Consider the following 17,303-nt stretch of genomic DNA (forward strand, 5'->3'; position numbering starts at 1 on the left):
GCTTCGGATTCTGTCTCCCTCTTTCTCTGCCCCTCCCCCATGTATGCTCTGTCTGTGTCTCTCAAAAATGAATAAACATTAAAAAAAATTAAAAAAAAAATAAAAAGGCAGGTCTGTTGTGGTGCCTGGGTGGCTCAGTCAGTTAAGCATCTGACTCGATCTCAGCTCAGGTCTTGATCTCAGGGTTGTGAGTTCCGTCAGGTCCCGAAGCCAAGACTTGATTGCAGATTGACTGAAGGAAGATCATAACATATCTACAGAAAAAAACAGCTCATTGGGGGTAGAGGTGGGGAGGAGTTGTGTCAGCCTTGGGAAATGGAAAGGCAGGCTGATTTGGTAGTGGATCTCCATCATCAGCCCAGGAGACAGTATCCTTCCCTTTGCTCAATGCTGCACGTGTCTCTCTGTGTGGATGGTGATGGGTGCATCCATTTTATCCAGGCTCCATGACATCGTCCATTAACATCATTCTAAATGGCCACATCCCTCATTCCATGTTCACCACATAGTTGGATGTGCTTCACCCAACAAATATCAGACAGACCTCACTTGCCTGAAAAGTGCAATTGATAGGGATGAGAACATTTCCAGATTGTTGAGGCATGCTGTGGTTCTCTTTCAAGGTCTTTCTTGCCCCACCCCACATTCCTCATCCCTGAACCCCATTTCCATTTATCCAACTCTCATCTTTATCATCAAAAACAGGGTGAACACTCACACCAAGAGACAGGAAATTCAAATTCTAGTTACATCCCCGACATTTTCCATGTGACCTCGTAAAATCACATAACTTTCATTATTTTGTTGTAAAAATGGTAATTAATAAAGACCACCTGTGCATATGCACCTGGATTAGAGACTCTTCCAGTTATGGGATCTGTTCCTTCACCTGCTTACTTTCTTTCATGAATTATGGGTTCTGTGGATATTTCCCCAAGTGCTAATATAAACATACCTATACTTACATAGTACACAAGAGAAGTGGTATAATTTTGTTTTCCCACACACTTTAACAAGAAATCTCACAAATTCAGTCCCATAGCACTCCACAAAATAGGAAATAATTTACAGCAAATCGTACATACCTGTGACAAAGTTTGTAAGTAGAGCCATCTTTCGTCTTGACAGTTGTGTGCTTGACAAACTGTCAGCTTCTTATGATCTGAAACCAAAATCCTTACATTTCCTCCTCCCAATATCAGTCACTCTCCCACTTAGTGTGAGGCTTGCCCAGTCCCCTGGGAGGAGGCACTCATTAGGAAAAGTAGGAACGAAAGTGAACATATTTCTACCGCATGAAATTCTAGATCTGGGCCACAGCCTCACTCTTTATGAAAAAGAGCATTGCAAGAGTACCACCCAGGCCACTGAAAACAACAATGGCTCACAATAGATGCCAGACATTGTGGTAGGTATCTTAACGTGTGTCATCTCTTTATTTTTTTTTAATTGTTTTCTTTTTTTTTAGAGAGCATGTACACATGTACACCCAACTTGCGGAGGGGCAGAAGGAGAGGGAGAGAATGAATCATAAGCAGGCTCTATGCTCAATGCACGACTGGTGGCAGGACTCTAGCTCAGCGCAGAGCCCTGCAGTGGGAGGTGGGGGGAGGCTCTATCTCTCCACTGTGAGATCATGACGAAAGGACCTGAGCCAAAATCAAGGGTAGGACGCTTAACTGACTGAGCCACCCAGGCATCCCCATGTGTCATCTCTTTTTTCTTTTTTTAAGTTTATTTTTTGAGAGAGAGAGTGCAAGTGGGGAAGGGGCAGTGAGAGAGAGGGCGACACAGAATTGGAAGCAAGCTGCAGCTGAGCTGTCAGCACAGAGCCCAACACGGGTGGAACTCATGGACCGTGAGATCGTGACTGAGCCCAAGTCAGATGCTTAACCAACTAAGCCACCTACATTCCCCTGTGTCATCTCTTTTAATCCTCAATACAATCTAAGAAGGTTGATACTATTGTTATTTCTTTTCTTTCCTTCTTTTTTCTTTTCTTTTCTTTTCTTTTCTTTTCTTTCTTTCTTTCTTTCTTTCTTTCTTTCTTTCTTTCTTTCTTTCTTCAGAGGAAGAAACCAAAGCACATAAAGCTTCTATTGCACAGCCAATGAGTGGTTGAGGCAGGATTTTAAAGCAGGCGGTCTGATTTCAGAACCCACATTCTTCACACAATGCTCTACTGCCTCCTAGTGTTTTAGCCATCCTCAGCCCAGGAGCATCAGAATCCCGGGTGGTGTTAGTTACACTGCAGGTTCCTGGGTCATTCGAGGTGTACTGACTCAGAATCTTGCTGTAAATCAGAAATCTTTAACATGGTTCACAGGAAGAAGGCGGGGAAGAGGTCCTTAGCAGAAGCACTATGTTCTTTTTTTTTTTAATGTGTTTTTTTGAGAGAGCAAGAAAGCTAGTGGGGGTTGGGCAGAGAAGGAGGGAGGCAGAGCATCTGAAGCAGGCTCTGGGCTGACATCAGAGAGCCTGACACAGGGCTCGAACTCACAAACTGTGAGATCATGACCTGAGCCAAAGTCAGGTGCTTCAGCCACTTAGCCACCCAGGTGCCCCAGAAGCAATATGTACTTTAATAAAAAGTGTTAATAAAACAGTATTCAATAGTCATGACATTGTTAATGAGGTAATTATTTTTAAAGTGTTGAGATACCCTAAGAGTGTTGAGATAACCATTTGACTTTCTGAATAGCAAGTCAAATGTCACTTGTGTAATCACTTCAAAACAATCTTCCAGAAATAAAATGAAGACAATTTCTGTGGTCTATAAATATTTTTTAAGTCCAGTAATTCACCCTGCATAGTATACAGTTTGAGTTTTGACAAATGCATACAAGGGTTGTGACCAGTACCCACAATCAAAATATAGAATATTTCCATTCCTTAAAAAAATTCCCTGTGTCCCTTGTAGTCAACCTCTCTCCCCATCTTAGATTCTGCCAACCACTAATGTGTTTGCTCCCCTGAAAGTTTTACCCTTTCCAGAATATGATTTAAATGGAATCATACAGTTAGGTAATCTTTTGAGTCTGGCTTCTCTTCCACTCAGCATTGTGCACTTGGCATTCATTCATGCTGATGTATCAGTAAATCTGTCTTCTTACTGACATATGTCATTCCATGATATGGATGTACCACAATCTGTTTCCCTGTTAACCAGCTGAAGGACATTTGAGTCATTTCCAGTTTTTTTTATGTATGTGATAATGACTAAACTGCCATAAACAACTGTGTACATGTTTTGTGTGAACACAGTTTTTGGTTCTCTTGAGCAAATAGCTAGCAATGGGATTTCTGGATTCTATGTCAGATTCTATGTCTATTTAACTTTTTTAATAAGCTTTTTTAATAATAAAACTGATTTCTAAAGCAGCTGTGCCATTTTAATTCTTCCAGGACTGTATGAGAGTTCTAGGTGCTCCACAATCTTGTCAGCACATGGTATTGTCAGTTTTTATTTTAGCCAGTCCAATAGTTATGTAGTGGTATTTCACTGTGGTTTTATTTTTCTTTTAATGTTTATTTATTTATTTTGAGAGAGAGAGAGAGAGCATGAGCAGGGGAGGGGCAGAGAGAGAGAAGGAGACAGAGAGAATCCCAAGCTCCCAAGCTCCACGCTGTCAGCACAGAATCTGATACAGGGCTTGATTTCATGAACTGTGAGATCATGACCTGGTCGGAAATCAAGAGTTGTTCACTTAATTGACTGAGCCACCCAGACACTCCTTCACTGTGGTTTTAATTTGCCTTTTCCTGATAACCAATAATGTTAAAGATCTTTTCATGTACTTACTTTCCATCTGTAGCTCTTCTTTGGTGGAATGTCTGTTCAAACATTTGCCCCTTTTTTATTGGGTTGTTATCTTTTAATTGGTTGAGAGTCTTTTTAAACTACTCTACATGCAAGTCTTTTATCAAATATGGATTTTGCAAATATTTTCTCCCAGACTGTGGCTTACCTTTTCATTTATTAACAATGTCTTTCAAAGATCAGGAGTTAATTTTTTTTCCCCAGACTTAATGAGGTATCATTGACAAGTAAAAATTGTGTATATGCAGATTGTACAACATGATTTTTTAAAGGTGTACAATTGGATGATTTAATATACATATAAATTATGAACTAATTATAATAATTAAGTTAATTAACACATCCATCACCTCACATAGGTACCTTTGTGTGCATATGTGGTGAGAACACTTAAGAGCTACTCTCTTAGCAAATTTCAAGTGTATAATATAGTGTTATTAACTATAGTCACCATTTTTTACATTAGATTCCCAGAATTTATTATAACTGAAATATTGTGCCTTTGGACCAACATCTCTCTACTTCCACACCCTCATGCCATAGCAACATTGTTCTCTGGTTCAATGTTTTAAGCTTCCATTTATAAGTGAAACCATACCAGTATTTGTCTTTCTGTTCTGGCTTACTTCACGTAGCATAATGTCCTCCAGGTTCATCCATGTTGGTGCAAATGATGAGACTTCCTTCTTTTTTATGGTTGAATAATCTCTGTATCTATATCACATCTTTATCCATTCATCCATCAACGAACACTTAGGTTGTTTCCATACTTGGATATTGTGACTAATGCTGCAACAATCATGGGAGTGCAGATACCTCTTTCTTTTAGTTTTGTTTTAAGTTTATTTTGGGAGAGAGAGAGAGAGCGCGCGCGCACATGCACAACACAAGCGAGGGAGGGGCAGAGTGAGAGGGAGAGAGAGAATCCCAAGCAGGTTCCACACTATCAGCGCAGAGCCCCCCAAAGGACTCGATCTTATGAACTGTGAGATCATGACCTGAGCCGAAATCAAGAGTTGGACGCTTAATGGACTGAGCCACCCAGGCATCCCTCTTTTTCTTTCAGTTTTACTGAGATATAATCAACTGAGATATAATCAACATACACAGCATTGTGTAAGTTTAAGGTATACAGCATAACGACTTGACTTACATATATTATGAAATGATCATCACAATTAGTTAACATCCATCACCTCATATAGATACAAAAAGAAAAAAAAGAAAGAAAATGTGTTTTTCCTTGTGTAAGAACTCTTAGGATTTACTCTTAACAGCTTTCAAATATACCCTACAGCAGTGTTAACTACAATCATCATGTTGTACATTACATCCTGAGTACTTATTTATCTTATAACTAGAAGGTTGTGCCTTTTGACCACCTTCCTCCAATTCCTCCTTTCCCACCCCTGCCTCTGGAAACCACAAATCTTCTCTTTTTCTGTGAGTTTTCTTTTGTTTTGTTTTGTTTTGTTTTTCTGTGAGTTTCTGGGGTTTTGTTGTTTTTTTTTTTTTGGTCGTTGGTTTTTTGTTTGTTAGATTGCACATATAAGTGAGAGCCTATAGTATTTCTCTTTCCCTGTTTTAGTTCACTTAGCATAATGCCCTCAAGATCCATCTGTGTTGTCACAAATGGTAAGATTTCCTTCTTTTTATGGCTAAATTCCATTGCATATATATATACCAAAACTTTATCTATTCATCTGTCTATGGACATTTAGATTGTTTTCCCTGTCTTGGCTATTGTAAAGAATACTGCAGTGAATATGGAGGTACAGATATCTCAACATAGTGTTTCCTTTTCCTTCAGATGTAGTCCCAGAAGTAGAATTGCGAATCATACGGTTGTTCTATCTTCAAATTTTTGAGGAACCTCCATGCTGTTTTCCACAGTGGTTGCACCAGTTTACATTGCCATCAAGAGTCCACAGGGATCCCTTTTCTCCACATCTTCACCAGCATTTTTTATCTCTAATCTTTTTGGTGATAACCAAACAGGCATCTGTTTTCAATTTTATTGATTTCTGATGTTTATTATTTCCTCCTGCCTGATTTGGGTTTCATTTGCTCTTTTTTGTTTGTTTCCTAAGGTGGAAACATAGATTATTAATTTCAGACGCTTCTTTTATTTACATATAATATACAGGCACATATGTATAATATATATACATATTCATTTAATGCCACAGACTTCCTTCTAGGCACTGCTCTCATTGCATTCCACAAATTTTGATATACTGTATCATGTTTTCATTTTTGTTCAATTCAAAATATGTTCCAGTTTCCTTGCTGACTTTTTCTTTAATCCATGAGTTATTTAAAAGTGTGTTTTTAACTTCCAGATTTGGGGGGGATTTCCCAGGTAGGTTATTGGTTTCTAATTGAATATACCATTATAATCAGAAGACATACTTTATATGACTTCTTTCATATGTGTTGTTATTTCTTTTTTAATTTTTTTTTAATGTTTATTTATTTTTGAGAGAGAGAGAGACAGAGACAGAGTGCGAATGGGGGAGGGGCAGAGAAAGACGGAGACACAGAATCTGAAGCAGGCTCCAGGCTCTGAGCTGTCACCACAGAGCCTGACGAGGGGCTCGAACTCACAGCCTTGAGATCATGACCTGAGCCGAAGTCGGACACTTAACCAACTGAGCCACCCAGGCACCCCATTATTTCTTTTACTGCCCAGATGTTCTAACTTGCTAAATATTTCATTTGCACTTGAAAAGAACGTGTATTCTGCTGTTGTTGGGCAAGCTGTTCTGTAAATGGCAACTAGGTCAAGTTTCTTGATGGTATTGTTCACTTCTATATCTTTATTGATTTTCCTTCTAAATGCCCTATTGATTACTAAGAAGTGAGTTCCCACCTAAAATTGTGGATTTTGGGGGCACCTGGCTGGCTCAATTGGTAGAGCATGCAACTCTTGTTTTTAGAGTTGTGAATTTGAGCCCCATATTGGGGGTAGAGTTTACTTTAAAAATATTATTTAAAAAATTATAAAATTATGGATTTGTTTATTTCTCCATTCACTTCTATTAGTTTTTTGCTTCATGCATTTAATTTTTTTTTTTTTTACATTTATTCATTTTTGAGAGACAGAGACAGAGCACAAACAGGGGAGGGGCAGAGAGAGAGGGAGACACAGAATATGAAGCAGGCTCCAGGCTCCCAGCTGTCAGCACAGAGCCCAGTGTGGGGCTTGAAATCACAAACTGCAAGATCATGACCTGAGCCGAAGTCAGACGCTCAACCAATTGAGCCACCCAGGCGCCCCTTGCTTCATGCATTTTGAAGCTCCATTATTAAGTACATACATATTTAGGATTATTACATTTTATTGGTAAGTTGATCCACTTATTACTAGGTAAGCTCTCTCTTTATCCCTGGTAATATTCCTTCTTTTGAAGTTGACTTAAATGTTAACATGGCCATTCCAACTTTCCTTGGATTACTGCTTACATGTTATATTTTTTGGTCCTTCGTCTTTAAACATACCTGTGTCTTCATATTGGAAGCGGATTTTTTGGTACATATCATGTAATTGGATCTTGTTTTGTTTTTAATCCAATCAATAATTTCTGTTTTTTAATTGGTATATTTAGACCATTTGTATTTAATGTAATATTGATTAACATCCAGTCAGTTGTTTTCTCTGTTCCATTCTTGGCCCTCTTTCCACTTTTTCTGCCTGCTTTTAGGATGATTAATTTTTATTATGTTATTTCCACTATAGGCTTATTATTCATGCCTCAGCTTAAATATATATATATTTATGGGGCGCCTGGATAGTTCAGTTCATTGAGCATCCAACTTCAGCTCAGGTCATGATCTTGCAGTCTGTGAGTTCAAGCCCCATCTTGGGCTCTGTTCTGACAGCTCAGAGCCTGGAGCTTCAGATTCTGTGTCTTTCTCTCTCTCTGCCCTCCCCTACTCGTACTCTGTCTCTCTCTCTCTCAAAAGTAAATAAACATTTAAAAAAATTTTTTAATATATATATTTAATGGTTGGTCTAAAGTTTATAATATACATCTAAAATTAATCACATCCTACCTTAAAATAATAATATACTTCTTCCATATGGTGTAAGAACCTTTTAACAATATATGACAAATTGTTCCCTCTAATCTTTTATATTATTGTTGTCCTATATTTTATTTTTGCATGTACTGTAATTCCCAAATACAGTGCTGCTATTTTTACTTTAGATAGTCAATTATCTTTTATTGAAAATTTTATTGAGATAATTGTGGATTCACATGCTGTAGTAAGAAATAGTGCAGAATTATCCCATGTAATCTTTACCCAGTTTATCCTAATGGTAACATCTTACAAATTAGATAGCACATATCACAACGAGGATTTTGACACTGTTAACATTCCACTAATCTTTTAGATAGTTTTACTTGTGTGTGTGTGCGTGTGTGTAGTTCCATACAATTTTATCACATGTACGTTCATCTGTCCACCACCATAGTCAAGATACGGAACAATTTCATTGCCACAAGGATTGCTTGTGTTGCCCTTTTATTTATTTTTTATTTTTTTAAACGTTTATTTAGTTTGAGAGAGAGAGGGCATGAGCAGGGGACAGGCAAACAGAGAGGGAGAGAGAATCCCAAACAGGCTCCCCACTGTCCGCACAGAGCCCAACACAGGGCTTGACCTCACGAACTGTGAGATCATGACCTAAGCCAAAGTCAAGAGTTAAATGCTTAACTGACTGAGCTACCCAGGCGCCCCATGTGTTGCCCTTTTGTAACTATGATCATCCTTATCACTTCCCACTCCCATTTTAAACCTCTGGCTACCATTAATCTGCTCTGCATTTCTAAAATTTTTTCATTTCAACAAATGTTACATAAATGGAATCATACGGTATGTAACCTTCTGTGATTGGGTTTTTTCATTCAGTATAATTCCCTGGAAAATCATCCAAGTTGATGTGTATGTCAATAGTTTAACTTTTATTGCTAAGTACTATTCCATAGTTTCTATGTATCACAGTTTGTTTAACCATTAATCTGTTGAAGGAATTGTGTAAATGTAAGTTTTCATTTCTCTGGGATAAATGCTCCAAAGTGCAATTGCTATGTTGCATTATAATTGCATGTTTAGTTTTATAAGAAACTGCCAAACGTCTTATAGAGTGGCTGTACCACTTGACATTTTCACCAGCAATGTATGAGTGATCCTTAGTCACCTTTTAAAGTGATTTAGCTTGGGGCGCCTGGGTGGCGCAGTCGGTTAAGCATCCGACTTCAGCCAGGTCACGATCTCGCGGTCCAGGAGTTCGAGCCCTGCGTCAGGCTCTGGGCTGATGGCTCAGAGCCTGGAGCCTGTTTCCGATTCTGTGTCTCCCTCTCTCTCTGCCCCTCCCCTGTTCATGCTCTGTCACTCTCTGTCCCAAAAATAAATAAACGTTGAAAAAAAAATTAAAAAAAAAAAAAAGAAGTTTAAAGTGATTTAGCCTTGGTGGCTCAGTCAGTTAAGGGTCTGACTTGGGCTCAGGTCATGATTGCAGGCTTCTTGGCTTTGAGCCCCACATTGGATTCTGTGCTGACAGTTCAGAGCCTGGAGTCTGCTTCAGATTCTGTGTCTCCCTCTTTCTCTGCCCCTCCCCACTTATGCTCTATCTCTCTCTCAAAAATAAATAAAACATTTTTAAAATTTTAATAAAAATAAAGTGATTAAAAATAAGGGGCACCTGGGTGGCTCAGTCAGTTGCGTGTCCAACTCTTGATTTTGGCTCAGGTTGTGATCCCTGGGTTGTGGGATTGAGCCGTACATCAGGCTCTGTGTTGAGCATGGAGGCTGCTTGAGATTCTCTCTCCCTCCACCCCTCTCTCACACTCTCTTTCTCTCTCTCTGAAAATAAAAAAATAAAAATTTTAAAATGATTATAAAATAAGAAAAAAGAAGTCTTTTGTATTTACCTCCATTTTAACCATTTCTAGAGATCTTTATTCCTTGGTTTAGACCCAAGTTTCTATCTGGTAACTTCCTGAACACTTCATGTAATGCACATCTGCTGGTAATGAAACTTTCAGCCTTTTGTTTGTCTGAAAGTCTTTATTTCACTTACTTTTTAAAATGTTAGTTATTTATTTTGGGGGGCAGAGAGGAGAGACAGAATCCCAAGCAGGCTCCATGCTGTCCACGCAGAGCCTGATGCAGGCTCCCACGAACCGTGAGATCATGACCTGAGCCAAAACCGAGTCAGAAGCCTAACTGACTGAGTCACCCAGGCAACCCTCACTTAATTTTTAAAGATATTTGCCTTGTGTATAAAAATTTAGGTTGACAATTTTTTTCTTTCATATTTTAAAGATGTCATTACATTGCCTTCTGTCTTCCATTATTTATGGTGAAGAGTGTGCTGCTCATCTTATTTTTGTTCCTCTCTATGTAATGTATCTTATATCTTGGGCTACCTTCAGTGGTTTATCTTTATCTTTGGCTCTCATCAGTTTGAATATGATATGTCTAGGTGTTTTTTGTTTTGTATGTTTGATGGGGTTTTCAATATTTATCGTGGTATTTTCCTGGTTCTCTGAGCTACTTGGATCTTGAACTTCTGGGTTTGATGTCTTTCATTATTTTTTTGAAAATTCTTGGCTATCGTCTTTTCAAATATTTTTTCTAACCTATTCTGTTCTCTTTTGGGGTGGGAAGAATTCCATTAAAATGTACGTTTGACTATTATATATTGTCTCAAGTCTCTTGGGTGCTCTATTCTTTTTGATTCTCACTCTCTTTGTGTTTCAGCTTGAGTAATTTCTACTGACATATCTTCAAGTTCACTGACTCTTTCCTCATGGGACACTCTGCATATTAAAGTTTGCACAAGTTTAGGGTGCCTGGGTGGCTCAGCCGGTTGAGTGTTTGACTTCAGCTCAGATCATGATCTCATGGTTCGTGGGTTCAAGCGCCACATTGGGCTCTGTGTTGTCAGCTCAGAGCCTGGAACCTGCTTTGGATTCTGTATGTGTGTGTGTCTCTCTCTCTGTCCCTCCCCCACTTGTGCTCTGTGTGTGTGTGTCTCTCTCTGTCTCTCAAAAATAAACATTAAAGTTTGCGCAAGTTCAAACTTCTTCACCACCTTTAGCTCTCCCTTCAGGATTGAGTGTGGATTTATGATTAATAGACCATTCTGAAAGATAATACAGTCATATCCCCATCCCTAGTTGTCCTTATCTCCAGGCTTGGAAAGAACTTTGCTGATTTCAGGAAAAGCAAAATGAAAAAAATGCAGGAAATACACCATTTTGTATTCTCTTACTGCAACACCCTGGCTTGGATCAGAGAACTCAGAATATGAATCAGGTCTACTCTACCTACACTGCTTCCAATTCTTACTGAACATACCCACCAACAGACCAAGTGGCAACCCATTGAGTACTATTATGATGTACACCCCGTGGTAGGCTGGAGCCTGCTCATCCTGGCTGGTAAAAGCCATTATCAACTTTTCAGGAATTTCTCAGGCTGGGTTTTAAACACAGCAATTGTTAAAAAAATAAAGTAAATAAAAAGGGGGGGGGGGCGTTGGTGGCTCAGTCAGTTAAGTGTCCGACTTTGGCTCAGGTCATGATCTCACAGTTCTTGGTTCGAGCCCTGCATTGGGCTCTGTGCTGACAGGTCAGAGCCTGAGCCTGCTTCGGATTCTGTGTCTCCCTCTCTCTCTGCCCCTCCCCTACTCACACACTGTCTCTCTCTCAAAAATAAATACACACTGAAAAAAATTTAAACACAGAAATTGTTAAAAATTAATATACTTAAGTTTATGATTAAATGATATTAAAAACAAAAGTGATAAGTACTCAAAACATTACTTTCTAGTTGCTACATTTTACTGTTATTTATGCTTTTAATGTTATTAATACCTGCCATATCTGTATGGTGATACAATATGTGCATATGGTGTTACGATTATGTGTCTTGTTTTTTAATTTTATAATGGCATGATACTGATCATCTCTCCCCCTAAATCTGTGTTCAGTAATATCACATTTATAGCCTGAAATTAGCTATAGTGGATGTATTTATGCCATGGAAATCAGTATATAGTATTGTTTTGTTTTGTTGATTGTCTAGACCAGGGGTTGGCAAACTTTTTCTATAAAGAGCCAGATAATATTTTTGTCTCCTGAGTCACATACAGTTCCTGTCACACAACAATTATTTGTTTGACAAGCCTTTCAAAATACAAAAATTATTCTTAGATCTCAGACAGTATAAAAAGAGACCACATGTTGGATTTGGTTCATAGGCCAAAAGAGGTGTGCCAACCTCTGGTCTAGACTTAAGAAAGTAATAAAGAAAATGTTAACCATGCAGCTGAAACTCCAAACTGTCATCTCTATATCTGTGACACTGTGAAAACACAGGGAATTGAGGACATATTCTTTCCAGTATTGAAAATTATCATTCAGTTATTCAGAGAAGTTACTCACATCATTAATGACTGAGTAAAGTTCTGAAGTATGTCTTTATTGTTTCTTACTGGTTATTATAAACAAAAATATAAAATAACATTTAGATTGTAACTATACTCCTTGGCCTATGACATAAGTGACTTCTTTGTTGAATTGAATACTAATCAAGCATTTATTCGTAGTCTTGATTTCATGATTATTGCTATGAATTATAAAACCTTATGAGTGGAATTTTTAAGAAATAACAAGTCACACTGACATTATAGGTGTATGAAATTTACAATAAAGAGTAGGTATTATTATTATTTTTAAGTCATATGCTATACATCCTTTTTATCAGTAAAATATATAATAAAGTTATATATGCATATATATGCATACATTTTTTTTTTCAGAGAGCCAGTTGTTAAGTATTTTCAGTTCACCAGTGTAAACAATGTGTCATGCTGAACAATGACCATTCTTGGGTAGGAGAATCTAACAGGCTGGCTCAGTCAGAAGAGTATGCAACTCTTGATCTCAGTGTTGTGAGTTTGAGCCCCACATTGGATATAGAAATTACTTATAAATAAATAAATAAATAAATAAATAAATAAATAAATAAATAAATAAAAAAAACTTTAAAAAGAGAGAGAGAGGGAGGCACCTAGGTGGCTCAGTTGGTTAAGCATCCAACTTCGGCTCAGGTCACCATCTCACAGTTCATGGGTTCAAGCTCCGTGTCGGGCTGTGCACTGACAGCTCGGGGCTTGGAGCCTGCTTCAGATCCTGTGTCTCCCTGTCTCTCTGCCCCTTCCCTGCTCATGCTCTGTCTCTCTTTCTCTGTCACAAATAAACATTAAAAATAATAAATAAAAGAGAGAGAGAATATAATAGGCACACAGAGTCTGAGTCAGTTAGATGAAGATGAGCAACTGATCTGAAAGGTCTGGTGCTCAGTTGAGAGTATGTGTGTTTGAGAGAGAGAGAACCATGAAATAAAGATGTCAGAGGCAGAGAAAGCTACCTCAGGCCCTGCCTTTCTCACTCCAGTCCTTATATGATTCAACTCTATTTTATTCCCTGTCCGCGATGCCTATGAATTTCCCTACTGTATCCTTACAAGGAACCTCTCTTTATTTAAGACAGCTGAAGTTGAATTCCTATTCCTTCATAACCAAAAGTTCTATGACCAAGCCAGCCACATAAATCTGGGTTATATGGGTTCTCTTATATTGGCCCTGGAATCTACCAAATGTGACCACTATCAGTTACAGGGTAATCTACAGATGATGGTGATGCAGCATTACTTAACGAAAAGGAAAAAAAAAAAAAAAAAGATGTCTTTACTGATATAATCTGTTGAAGCATCAGTATGAGGCTTAAAATAAAAGGAAGTAGGGGGAGACTGGGCGGCCCAGTCAGTTAAGCATCTAACTCTTGATCTCAGCTCAGATCTTGATCTTAGGGTCATGAGGTAAAGTCCCCGCCTTGGGCTCCACACTGGGCATGATGCCTACTTAAAAAAATAATAATAAAATAAAAATGAAGGAAAGTGGCATGCACAATCAGGCGGACTCTGGAAACTGAACTGGAAACAGTTCAAGGGTGAAGAAGAACAGTTGCGACCAGGCCACAAGACCACTTGGAAACAGCCAACAGAGAGGCCTGAACTCATATTTAACTTTCTTATTAGTTTATTACGGTAGTCAAAACGCCCTAAAACATGTTGTATTTGTTTCATCTGTTTTGTTTTCTAAACAAATTAGGGGTTATAAAATACAGTTTTGCCTTCTGGTAGAATGTAATCTCTGTAAGAATAAACAACTGAAGATTTGTTTGAATCCCATGCTAGCCAAGCATTGGCCTTAAAGAGCCCCTGTGTAGTCTGTCTTGTTCCTCATTGAGAATGGACTCCAAACCAGAATCTGAATTACTGCAATGCCCAGGGGGACCAGGCAAATCAAATTAAACATAGCATCATGAAGATCGAAAATTGTGCTAGGGAAAAAAAAAGATTTAAAACATAATTAGCTTCTCTAGCGATATCTCTTAATTCAAAGATATATAACAAAAGGCTTCAGAAAAATTTTGCTTTCAAAAAGTAATAGAAAGTTTATCAAATAATCTGGATTTTTGTCCCAAATAATTGAATAATCCCTACCTTCCAGTTGCCCATACCAGAGGAGGCTGACATGTAAATGGGTGATGCTAATGCCTGATGGGAAGTCATACAGCTTATCCTGAAGGATCATTAACAGTACATGGGAAGACAGAGGGTGGAGGTGAGGCACACGTACACGCTCATGATGCTTCAGTCTTGAAATCACCCTCCAACGTGTTTTAAACAAAGTGGTGGGAATTTGGCATTCATTTTTATCACTAAACTTACTTCCATTCAACACAACTAGAGGTTACAAAAAGAAACTACAGTTAATAGTTATATTCAGGAGTAGCAGGTCCTGGTTTTCTGCCAAGAACTTACACTAAGCTCCCAGGTCCCTGTGGTTCTTCATTATGCTCCTGGTAGATCTTTTTTTTTTTTTCCTTCATTTAAATCACATACATTAAAAGAGGGCTCCTGATTATTTGGGGACTGATTATCCAGTCTTCAGCTTCTTTCTAGTCACCTAGGCTATCTAAAATATCACCTCATCCCCTTAGCCAAGTGAGGAACTAACGGAAAAGATCAAAAATATCTGATAGTTTAGGAAGAAGAGGCAGTTTATTACATTTTCATACTAAAATCAGCTGCTATTCCCAGAAACTAGGTATCATTCATTCATCTTAAAAAAGAAAAAGGCACTGTGTGATTATTAAATGTGTTGGCACTGGACCAAGTACTGGGTATTCAATGGCAGGCAAAACTGACAGAGTTCCCACCCTCAAGGAGCTCACCTCTTGGTGCAGAAGGCAGATCTTAATCAAGCAATCACAGATAAGAGTGATTTACATATGGTGACTAGGATCACTGCATTAAGGGGGCGCCTGGGTGGCTCGGTCGGCTAAGCGTCCGACTTTGGCTCAGGTCATGATCTTGAGGTCCTTGAGTTCGAGCCCCGTGTTGGGCTCTGTGCTGACAGCTCAGAGCCTGGAGCCTGCTTTGGATTCCATGTCTCCTTCTCTCTCTGCCCCTTCCCCTCTCATGCTTCATCTCTCTCTCTCTCTCCCTCTCTCTCTCTCTCTCAAAAATAAATATTAAAAAAATTATTTAAAAGATCACTCCATTAAGTGCTGTGATGGAAAAACACAAGGTATTAGATGGCAGCACATAGCCAGAGGGGCTGGCCTACTCTTGGCAAGTGGAGTCCAGAGGAGGCTCCCCTGGGGAGCAGTATTTGAGCTGAGATCTGAAGGGTAAGTAGGCATTAGCTAGAAGGCCTGCACCTAGAATCATGTGCAAAACCTCCAACTATCACTACCTCCTCCTCCAAAAGCCATAGCTGGGAATGTCCTTGGTGCTCTGGACTGGACTGCATTTGTTAGGAATGGCCACACCTTCCGATCAGTGCTCCACAAGACCACCCTTCATCTCAGGTCCTGCTTGGTCCAAGAAGTGATTGGTAATGACCTACCCAACCCATTGCTCTTGTGCTGCTAGTTTCTGGGCTCTGAGACACAGAGGCTTGGGTCACAGGCTGGGCCATCAACACATATCTACTATAGCCTCTGGAAGTAACAGAGGCACCAAGGGTGCCACTGATACATGATGTCACTTCTGCTCCACACAAACTATCTATGGAAAAAACTCATTTGGGGGCATGTGGTGTTGTATCTTCCCTGCATTCTTTCCTTTAAGAAAAATCCTCCCTGCTCTTCCTTTCCTATCTGACTGCCCAACTCCCAACCCCAAGATCAAGTACATGCCCAGACCTAGTCTGAGAACTCCAACCTCAGGCTACAACTACTGACTCAGGGATGGGCATGTGACTCATAAAGCTTTTCAAGGTCCACTGGGGGACTTCTGCTGGGCTAACGGGACAAATGTTAAGTGTTTCCTTTAGGATCGTAGGTTGTTGGGCCCAAGTAAGCTTGGAGTTATCTTGCAGCCATGTGGTAAAAGACTGGACTCAATACAGAAGGAAAGTCAGAGAAACAGGTTCCTATCATCACCTGTTCAGCTACCCAGATCCACCTCTGCCTGACTTCAGTTACAGGAGCTGGCAAGGTTTTTTTTAATGTAAGCTAGCCTGCACTCAGTTTCTGTCACTTACAGCCAAAGTGACTTGAATAATGTACCTTTCCCATTGGCACGTATGTCCAAATTACCATAAATTGGCAACCTCTAACCATTATCGGGAAAGATTCAGTGATTTCTATTTGGCCATTACTAACAAGGACACAGGAAGTTTGAAACAGCTGAGCACAGATTTCAAGAATGGGAAGACAAGGTCATGGTTGGTACTTTTGAACAAGACGTAGGTGCACACAAGCATGATGCTTCTCTCACCGCCTTGGTTCACTGATTGGAACCACAAGACCAGATGAGAGAACTGGACCGACAATGGGTACGAGATGCCAAAGAGGTAATGGAAACCCAAGTTCCAGTGTGAAGCAGCCTCAATCACACATTTCTCAAACACAAAGAAGAAAGGAATTGGCCTGATCAAGACCTTTAAAGGGGAAAAGAACCACAGAGCCATGACGGTGAGCTGCTAGTCACGGAATTAGTACAATGTGTGCTCAGAAGCCCAGTGTTTTATGAAAAGACTGGTTTCTGCTTGGCCGAGGCTCTTCTGTGCGTCTTATCTGAGTGTTTGGTTAGCAGCAGGAGCCTATTATCTTCCAGCATTTTCTAGTTATAACAGATTCCAGTTTCGGAAACATCAAGAAATTGGATTCCAGCTTCCAAGGGTTCCCTCTGGGAGATATTCGCTCTCCAGGACAGAACTGTCTTTTTCTCTTTTTTTCACAGTGAGTGAGGGCATGGGGAACACCTGTGGTAATCTGCAGAGGCAAATTGTGAGCACACCAACAATACTGCAGAGAGAGAGCCTTAGGCTGAAAGTTCAAGGAAAGGCAGGGGGATGAACAGGATGAGTAAAGCAAGCTGAGAACTACCA

The 17,303-nt window shown here is 39.4% G+C and overlaps 1 protein-coding gene and 1 long non-coding RNA gene across 4 annotated transcripts in view; one reads left to right on the forward strand and one right to left on the reverse strand.

The window, feature by feature from the left end:
* Window positions 1–17,303, forward strand: part of LOC125154783 (uncharacterized) — a 29,713-nt gene that overhangs the window by 7,212 nt on the left and 5,198 nt on the right. The window lies entirely within an intron of this gene.
* The window catches only part of LOC125154779 (transmembrane protein 180-like), a 39,985-nt gene continuing 36,647 nt past the window's right edge, over window positions 13,966–17,303 (reverse strand). For all 3 annotated transcript variants that reach the window (XM_047839403.1, XM_047839401.1, XM_047839402.1), the window contains exon 7: window positions 13,966–14,241. In XM_047839403.1, coding sequence (XP_047695359.1) covers window positions 14,109–14,241 — 133 coding nt within the window. In that variant the 3' untranslated portion in view covers window positions 13,966–14,108. The remainder of the gene's footprint in view (window positions 14,242–17,303) is intronic.

The sequence above is a fragment of the Prionailurus viverrinus genome, chromosome E3, assembly GCF_022837055.1.
Source record: "Prionailurus viverrinus isolate Anna chromosome E3, UM_Priviv_1.0, whole genome shotgun sequence".
Classification (NCBI taxonomy): Eukaryota; Metazoa; Chordata; class Mammalia; order Carnivora; family Felidae; genus Prionailurus; species Prionailurus viverrinus.